The 10188-nt window shown below is 32.4% G+C and overlaps 1 protein-coding gene across 1 annotated transcript; it reads left to right on the forward strand.

Moving 5' to 3' along the window:
* Positions 1-2123: 2123 nt before the first annotated feature.
* LOC145120367 (AP-2 complex subunit mu-like) lies at positions 2124-8677 on the forward strand. The gene is made up of 13 exons (XM_079056196.1): positions 2124-2456; positions 4165-4342; positions 4659-4749; positions 5281-5375; positions 5475-5564; positions 5653-5701; positions 6028-6166; positions 7175-7291; positions 7367-7457; positions 7539-7681; positions 7785-7899; positions 8159-8203; positions 8384-8677. Exons 1-13 carry the CDS (start codon positions 2374-2376, stop codon positions 8462-8464), a joined length of 1317 nt encoding a protein of 438 aa, XP_078912322.1. The 5' UTR covers positions 2124-2373; the 3' UTR covers positions 8465-8677.
* The last annotated feature ends 1511 nt before the right edge of the window (positions 8678-10188 follow it).

A 10188-nucleotide genomic window follows, 5' to 3' on the forward strand; every position in this document is an offset into this window, starting at 1 on the left:
GGAGCAGTACGGTCACGCCTTTGCCTTGCCACAATCTCCTGAAGTACCTGAAACAAACAACTGAAAACTGTAAGCCCAAGGGCTTAGTGAGCTACCCCCAAAATACGAATACCACACTAAAATACCATATCCGTAATAACCAATCAATCAATCCATCCATCAACATGCATACTGGGCCATCGGCCTGACTGGACCGCCCTACCGGGCCTACAGTCCAACTGAATCTATACTGAGCCTTCGGCATGACTGGACCGCCACGTGGGCCTACAGTCTTCCCGGACCGCTCATAGAGTGTCTTGGCCTTCAGCACAAAGCAGGACCGCCTCAACCCCAAGCAACAAGCAAATAACCATGTGCACATAACTAACATATACTGACATATACAACATCAAACATATCTACCTCACTGAGCACCAAACATAGCAATCCCTCATAACTAGAGCACTGACCTAGCAGGTCACTAACATATCAATCCCTACGGATAATAAGAGCATAACATACTGTCTATCCTGACTCTGATCTAACAGATCATATCCACATGTAGCATATCATAACAATAACAACTAAAGGGACGACCTTGGTGCCGTAGACCCTATCGATATAGTGAGGACAACTCACCTTGCAGATGCCGACTCGGAAGATAACTCCAACTCTCGTATCACTTGACACATGCTCCACCACCTATGATCATAGTACAATATACTCATAAGTCCTTAACCTTATAAGGTACTCCATAACCCACCAGTCAACCCCTGGTCAAAGTCAAAGTCCTCAGTCAAGGTCAACAGTCCATGTTGACCCCAACTCGCCGAGTACCCTCGGCTACTCGCCGAGTTCCTTGAAGCACATTCCAACTCGCCGAGTCATCGGGGTGACTCGTCGAGTTCCTTCGATTCTCGATCAAACTTTAAGGCCACCCGTCGAGTTCCCTCCTTGCAACTCGACGGATACACACGCATACGTATCCTAGGGAAAACTCATCCGACTCGCCGAGTTGTTCATCAACTCGTCGAGTCTTATGGTAATCTTCATCGGACTCGCCGAGTTGTTCATCCAACTCGTCGAGTTCACGGCCATCTTCATGTGACTCGCCGAGTCAACCCTGCGACTCGCCGAGTCCATTCAGTGAAGAAGACCCACACATTCCGACACTTATTCCCATTCAAGTAGATGAGGCTAAAGAAGCCTATGGTGGTGAATCAGTCATGGCTGAAAAAACTGGAAACCGAATAAATCGTAAACTAAGAACTATGAACCAGACCGAATACCACTAACCGGTTCCGGTTCAGTTCGGTTAGAAAGCTCACCCCTAATGCCAAGTCAGCAAACACCGCCATGTCAAGGATTATTCCAAATATACATGCCAAGTTAACAAAAACCACCATGTAAGAGGTAATCTATTGATAACCTCTAAAAATAAAAAATGAAATGTTTTCTCGAAATTAATGGCAAAAAAAGTTAAATAAATTCGAAATTAAGGTTTAAAATTTTGGATAAAACATTTGTTTTATGAGATCTAGGTGCTATTTTTTTTTTGTAAAAAACCTCTTTAGACCTGTTATCGTTACGTGATGCAGCACATGCGCAACACATTTCATCTCGCAACTGTTTGTTTTTTAGAAGTCTTCGGAGTAAAAAACCTCTGCGCGTGTTTTGTTTGGGACAACACTTGTATTGTGTGTTTGGGACAACACTTGTATTGTCTCTTCCAACATCTTCTTTTTTTTTCTTGTTGAAATTTTGATTAATGTTGATTATATGTTGCTGAAATCTTGCTGAATTTTTGTTTCACATTTTTTTAGTTCTTTTTTGGTTTATTCTTGCTGATTATTTTTTTCGTTTTTTTATACTGAATAATGATAATTTCTTGCTGAAATATCATTATTTTTTTTTGTTGAAATATCATTATTTTTTGCTGAAATATTATAAAATCTTGCTGAAATCTTATACATTATTAAATTTTCGGTATTAAAAAACTATTTTTGATATATAAAATCAATTTATTTTAATTTTTCAATATTTACAGCAGTATGCAAATGTTAAAAAATAAATAAGCTTTGCTGCTTTGGTCCACCTCTTTTATGGAGAAGAACAAGAGCATCTCATTCTTTCAAATTTATTGAACCAAAAGTATGAAAGTACAGGGGAAAATTTGCAACTACACAAACTTGTGTTTGTAATTTGTGTTGACCGGAGACTGCCTCAATTTACTTCTGTTTACCATCATCGGAGACTTGCTTCCATAGAAGAAAGTGCCCCCAGAAAGAAATCTAAAATCCTAATTTTCAACTGAAAGCCTTAGATCTGGTCTGATTAAAGTCTATGCGTGTTCTCAACTTGTGATTTGGAGCATCCCGTTGATCGGTTTAAGAGATGCCGGTGGCTGCTTCCGCCATCTACTTTTTAAATCTCCGTGGCGATGTGCTCATCAATCGTCTCTACCGTGATGACGTTGGGTTAGCTCTCTCTCTCTCTCTCTCTCTCTCTCTGTGTGTGTGTGTGTGTATCTGTGTACATATTTGATTGTTTAGGCTATGCAAATATGATCATTTCCTGTGGTAAAGGAACAATCTGTCGGATCGATGAAGGGAACCAATGTGTTTGTGTGTGTGTATCTGTGTACATATTTGATTGTTTAGGCTATGCAAATATGATCATTTCCTGTGGTAAAGGAACAATCTGTCGGATCGATGAAGGGAACCAATTTTTTAGAATCTCTGTTAATCTTAGTGTCAATATGCAAGCGTAGCAGTTGTTATACACTGATTCGTGTTTTGCCATTGTATGCTTGATGATCAACTGGATGATTTGTAGTATATTGAAAGGGTAACTTACATGGAGTTGAAGAGAGACTGTAGTCTGTACAAAACATATAAACATATGGTGATTTAGGGTTCCAGTTCTTTTGTTTTTGCATATGGTATCTGTGGATAATGCTTTTGATCCTCAGTTACTAGTCTCTTCCCAGATGCCAACTAGGCCTTGTGCATATAAGACATGAACCTAACTTCTAGTTGCAAGGCAAGTCTTATTATATTACATGATTACATTCAAACCCTTTAAGATTTCGACTTTGAGACCAATCATTAATGATCAAATTGGCAATTGAGAGCTACAGCTGATATTGAGAAGCGTCTTATTAATATTATTTCTGCCCCCTAAAGTTCATTACTTCATATTCACCTATCTTGTGTCTCCCCAACTTCTCCACTCAGCAGAAATCCTTTTGAAAATAATATGCTTGATGTTTTGAAGTTCAAATGGGCCTTCTTTATGTGACACAAGCAGTATATTATGTATCGGAAATATGTATATGGTACCTGTATCAGTACAAATGAGAGGAAAAAGCTGCTTTTAAAAGCACTCTTGGAGGGTATTTAGAAAAATGTTGGTTGATATTTGTTTTTTGTATTGGTGATTAGTAATATGGCTTAGAGACGATTTATGATAGTATTTAACTAGGTATTTTGTAGTGGTGATTTCCTATCAAAATTGATAAGATTCAGTAATCCTCCATGCTCATTTTATGGTTGAATACTTAGATTGTGAGTTTGTAACCATAGATCTCCACACATCAATTTGCAACTTGATTTGAGGTCATGGCTCATGAAAGTTATGTGAAGCAACAAAGCTAGGGTTTATTGGAGTAAGATAAATATGTGTTTATACTTTATATATTCGTTTCATTTAATTTCTATTGAATTTTGAAATTACCTAATCCAGAGGAATGTACATTTTTTGAAGCAAGATGTCCTCTATACATTTACACACATATAAATAGCATATAGTGAAGTACTTCTCACTTTATAGGTTCAACGTGTTTGCTTTCATCATGAATTATTCATGATTCAACTTTATAGCTGTTTGTCTATATTCTACATGTGTGAAGCCATAGAAATTGACTTTGAAGTAGAAAACTCTTTTAATGCAATCTTTGTAAACAGATAATGTAAACACCTGTTTTAAGCATGGCGTATGAGAGCTTTCTAGTAACTGATTTAGTATTAAACAAAACATATTTGTAATCCATTATGGAATATGACAAAAGAATGCAATGAATATGAATATGATAATGGAACAAGAAGGTAACAGAGTAGTAAGTAGTCATCAGTATTGAATTAAAATAATAAAAGTAAATGGTATATTTATTTTGTGATGTTTTAGGGGAAATATGGTGGATGCGTTTAGAATGCACATAATGCAAACAAAGGAACTAGGGACTTGTCCTGTGAGGCAGATTGGAGGTTGCTCTTTCTTCTATATGAGAATTAGCAATGTCTACATTGTCATTGTTGTCAGTAGCAATGCCAATGTAGCATGTGCTTTCAAGTTTGTTGTTGAGGTAATGACAATGCAAAATCTTATCAAATATCAATCATACTTTTGTTTTTTTGTTCACTTCATCATATTATTGTATAATAAGGCTATTTTGGTCTTATAATAAAAAAAGGAACTTGTAGGAATGATGGAATACTAAACCAAAGATTAACTTAAAGCTTTTTCTAAACCCTCTTTAAGTGTGCTTTGGTTTAGTAATTTGCATCTTTTTTGCTTCTATTTAACATAGAATAGTAGACCATGGCATGTAATGATTCATTTTTTTATATAGACTTTTAGACTTGCATTCTTTTAACTTTTTGTTTTTTCTGCAAATGCAGGCAGTTTCTTTATTCAAATCTTACTTTGGGGGTGCTTTTGATGAGGATGCTATCCGCAATAACTTTGTTTTGATATATGAGTTGTTGGATGGTATAATTCTCAACACCTTTCTTCAAGTTATTTTTTTTACTTCTTTAGTAATGTTTACAATTTTCAAGAGATTCTGAAGAAGTTGTACAAAAATATCTGAATTCGAAAATCCATTCAGAAATTATCTGAATTTTCGGATATAGATTTTCATTTTCCTAATTTTCGGAGATTCGTATGATCAGAAAATTCAAAGTATCTATTTTCTATTTTTCGATTATTTTGCAATTACAATTGGAGACACTAAATGAAGGCAAATTTGTAATGTTTATTTTATTTTATTTTAACATACTGTTAAAGTATAAATTAAATAAACTGGCTCAGATGTGATAACTTATAATCCCCAATAAACATATATACAATATAGTGGACATTTGTAGGTTGAAATTTTGGTGTTTAGTAATTATTCAAAATTTTAGATATCTGAATTTTAACATTAACTTATGTGCTTCACAAAGCGAGTTATTTTTACAAATTTATTGTAGGATTGGATTATATTTGCCAATTATTTATATCTACATCTGAAACATGCAGAAATTATGGACTTTGGTTATCCACAGAATCTTTCCCCTGAAATATTGAAGCTTTACATTACTCAGGAAGGTGTAAGGTCACCATTTTCATCCAAGGTTAGATTCGACCTTTTATATATTGTATTTTCTTTTTGATAAATATCATTTGTATATATATCTTAACTTGTTTATTGTTATATTATTAAACTTTAATAGCCTACAGATAAGCCTGTTCCCAATGCTACTTTACAAGTAACTGGTGCTGTTGGCTGGCGTAGGGAGGGTCTTTCTTATAAAAAGAATGAGGTCAACATATTTTATTTTATTTTATATTTTTCTTTATTTAAAACCCATATATTTAAATGCTCATTTTTTGCTAGTTTTTTTGTTGCAGGTGTTTCTTGACATTGTGGAAAGTGTAAATCTTCTTATGTCTTCAAAAGGTACATTTTGTATCTTTCTGATGTTTATAATTATTGTAATTTTATTTGTATCCTACAAATGTTTAGTGTTCCATTTGTAAGTTTCTAATTTAAATAAAAGCAAATTATAAATTTGGTCCCTGTACTTAACTCAAAATCGTAAGTTTGGTCCAATTCTTAAAAGAAATAACATTGTACCAAATTGGCAGTTTTGAGTGAAGTGCAAGGACTAAATCAGAAACAAAATGCAAACTTAAGGATGATTTCAGTAATATTTCAATAAATGTCTATTCTAAGTTTTTATAGTCATATATTATTAATCCCTAAAAAATAATTCATTGGTGTAGGTAGTGTACTACGTTGTGATGTAACTGGAAAAGTACTTATGAAGTGTTTCCTTTCGGGAATGCCTGATTTGAAGTTGGGGTTAAATGACAAAATTGGCCTTGAGAAAGAATCTCAACTTAAGTCACGCCCTACTAAGAGGTAATATTTCAAGAAATAGCAACATACTTTCATATTCTTGTTTATTATGGCATCCTACTTTTTTTTATTACAACATTGTACTTTAAAAAATCTTACAATTTCATCTAAATACAAAGCAATTTTCACTGCTATAATTGGATACCATTTTCTAACTATAATGTCTTAATAAAAATAAAAATGAAAGTACAATGATATAATTAGGTAGGTTTTTCCAACTACAATGCCTTAATAAGAAAAAAATTTGAAAATACAATGTTGTAATAATAGAAAATAAAGTTTGATTCTATAAGAAACAAATGAATGGAAGTGTACATATATAAATTTGTAATTTATCTCTACATATTATTTATCAATACACATCGTATAAAAGGTCATACATAATTCCAACAATTTTTTTCACCCTAAAAGAAATATCATTATATTAGTTTCTTTTGAGTAAGTCTCCAGTTTTGGGTTAATTTTTTTTTTCAGAAAGTAAAAAAAATAAAAAAAATTTAGGATTAAAAGGTGGGATAGTACTATAGTAATTTTTGTTTTCCCTTACAGAATTCGTTTTGTTGCATCTATTTTTAAATTAATATCAAACACATATCTCATTGCTCGTTTTTCACGTTTTAATATAAATTTAAATGTTCTAGAATGCAATTTGGTTTATAATGACACAATATTAAAATAAAAGCTTTTCTTCTAATGAAAAAATGTTTTGTTATGCGAGTGCTTTTTCAAACAATAAATTATAAAAAATGACATTTATATTATGATATGCTTTTAAAAAGCATTGCTATATTCAATCCAACTTTTTTTAGAATGTGACTTCTCTCATGATATTTAATGTGTTTTATAAATTATTTTTAAAGCATGACTGAAAATTTTGTCTTGTTTTTTTTTTTTTGAAATGTATGACTAAGTGTATATTTTTTCTTGAAGAAAATTAATTAATCATTATTTAAAATCATCGTATTATAAAAAGAAAGCACTTTTTAACTTTATAATTGAATTTATGCGCAGTGGCAAAAGTATTGAGCTGGATGATGTTACTTTCCATCAATGCGTAAACTTAACCAGGTTTAATTCAGAAAAGACAGTCAGCTTTGTCCCCCCTGATGGCGAGTTTGAACTCATGAAGTAATTATTTCTTTTTCTTTTCATTTTTCATTTTTTTTTTCTTTTATTAATCCAGAAAAAGATTATTTATTACAGGTATCGTATCACGGAGGGTGTAACACTTCCATTCAGGGTACTACCCACGATCAAAGAATTGGGAAGGACACGCATGGAAGTAAATGTTAAGGTTTGAAAAAAAAAAAAAAAAAATTAAATCTAGTACAATAAGATAAGGAATTTTAGACATTTTTTTTAATTTAAATTTCAGGTGAAGAGTGTTTTTGGTGCAAAAATGTTTGCACTTGGAGTTGTAATTAAGATTCCAGTACCGAAACAAACAGCAAAAACAAGTTTTCAAGTGACATCAGGACGTGCAAAGTACAATGCTTCTATTGACTGCTTGGTGTGGAAGTCAGTATCTAAAATCTAAATACCTTTTTTTTTTTTTTATTCGATTAAATAATTTTTTTTTTATCGTATGCATTTATATTTTTATTAAAATTAAAATTTACAGGATAAGAAAATTTCCTGGACAAACTGAGCCAACTTTGAGTGCAGAAGTGGAGTTGATTTCCACAATTGCGGAAAAGAAGTCATGGACTAGACCACCAATTCAGATGGAGTTTCAGGTAATTTTTTATTTACATAAATTATATTTTAAATTCAACCTCATATTTTTCTACTAAACCCAAAACCCTAAAAAGATATGTATACACACACACACACATGTTTTCTTTGATTTCTAAAAGACATGTATAGGCTTGTAATCAGTCTTGTTATTTTATAACATTTTTATTAAACTATGTGTCAAAGTAAAACATGTTTCGGGATATATTAATTTTTTGTTTTTGTATAAAGCTGCTTTTTATTTTTCTTCTGGTTTTTCAGGTTCCTATGTTCACTGCATCTGGTCTACGTGTCAGATTTTTGAAGGTACATCTTATCATGCTCCATGTTTATTGTGGACCCCACAGTTGGTATTTTCAAAGGCTTTGAGTCTCAAACTATCAATGTGGATTGTGGACAAGGGTTTCTAGAAGAGATAACCCTGAACCCTAAACCTTAAAGTATCTGTACTGTATATCGTGTCATTTTATTTTCTTTTTTTCTCAGGTATGGGAGAAGAGTGGCTATAATACGGTTGAGTGGGTTAGATATATTACGAAAGCCGGTTCATATGAAATCAGATGCTAGACACAAGGGATGTGATACTATATTTTGTTTAAATTTGTGTTTGGGATTAAAAAGTGAATATTTGATTTGAAATTTGTTTTGTAAAGGAGTATTATTCTCCATTAGGAAATATTGAGCCATTCTATGCAAATTCATGTTCTTATGCTATATTTCACACCCCAAGTATGTGCCATTTTCGCTGAGAACAATTTATGATTTATGATTTTACTTTTACTTTTTCTGTTATTAAAGCTTTCTAGGTTGTTTTCCTGATAAGGATGGGAAGGCCATCTATGTTTTTTTCGCACAAATACGAGATCAAGAGCAACTACTTGTTCAATCTATTTGATATGTTTGGATGCAACAAAAAGTTGTAATTCGATGAGGATGAGGCCAATGCTAAAATTGAAAAAAACATCTAGATGCCCACATGTTGTATTCAGTTAAACAATTAGACACATGTATTTTGACATTAATCCAAATATGATGAGATTTAGACAAGTTTTGTGGTGATATATTTGTGATTTTACTGAACTAGTTAGGGTCAGATTATTTAGGGGTACGATAGTCTAAAAAAAAAGTTATGATACCCATTTTTTCATTTTCATTGGGATTTTTTCGGCGGCCTCCTAATTCCTAAATCCTAATTACATGGGAACAATCACTATTCAGTATTCACTACCATACAATCATGAAGTTGAAGTTGGTTAGTACATTATTTTTTCAATCGTTCGTTGAAATTATGTCGGTGGAACCACGGCTTTGGTTCATCCCTCTATTTTGTATACAAATACATTTTTACCGTTTTGATTTTGGAAAATGATATTTCTATTATTCTACTTTTTCAGAATGTCATTTTCACCTTTTCCATTTTCCACCCTTTATTTTTAAAATGTCAATGTTGTTTTTATCCCCTCAATTTTGTATTTTTTTAAATGTCACTTACACCATTCATTTGGTTTGACTTTCACGTTTACCCCATAATATATATAATCAGATTCTCCTATAGTTACCATCCTAACTTGGTAAAATGTCACTTTGATCCTTTCCGAATTAAACTTTGTAAAATTCGTTAAGTTATAAAAAACTAATTTATTATGTATGTGTCGGTATAAGTTCGAGGTGATCAACGTTTTGACATAAATTTAGAAATTCTGTCTGTTAATTAAAAAAAACTTATTATTATTATTTTTAAGTATGCTTTGGTATAAATGTGAGTTTGCCTATGTTTCAACGTATTTTTTTACGTTTTCATACTTCGAGTTTGTCTATGTTTTGAGATAAATCTTTTTTATGTTTTGGTGTTTATTTGTAAGCATTTTGCTTGACATGACTTTGGTCCATGACGTTTGTGCTTTGGCAGCTTGAGTCCTCCTAAGTTTCTATTACCATTGAAAGAGTTCCTCTTCTTAAATTTATTATTGTCGTCGCAACGCGCGGTTGGTAAAATCCTATTTTGCATCTAAACACTACAATTTGGGTGTCTTTGTTTACACAATCAATCGTATCTACTATACTTGCCCACATTTTTTGTGATTGAAATTTTTTCGACATTCACTATCATGAGAACAAATAAAAACAGTCTCTCTACATTTGTGTTTCATTGGTTTTGTTATTTAGGTGTGTTCTTTGATCTCTCCTTCTGAATGACAAACTTAATGGTGCTAACTCCATTGATTGGCATCAAAATTTGAGGATTGTCCTCAAGCAAAAAAAAAGTTACACATCATTGAAATCATTGTACC

This window comes from Lactuca virosa, chromosome 6 (assembly GCF_052849685.1).
Source record: "Lactuca virosa cultivar CGN04683 chromosome 6, Lactuca_virosa_CGN04683_v6, whole genome shotgun sequence".
NCBI lineage: Eukaryota > Viridiplantae > Streptophyta > Magnoliopsida > Asterales > Asteraceae > Lactuca > Lactuca virosa.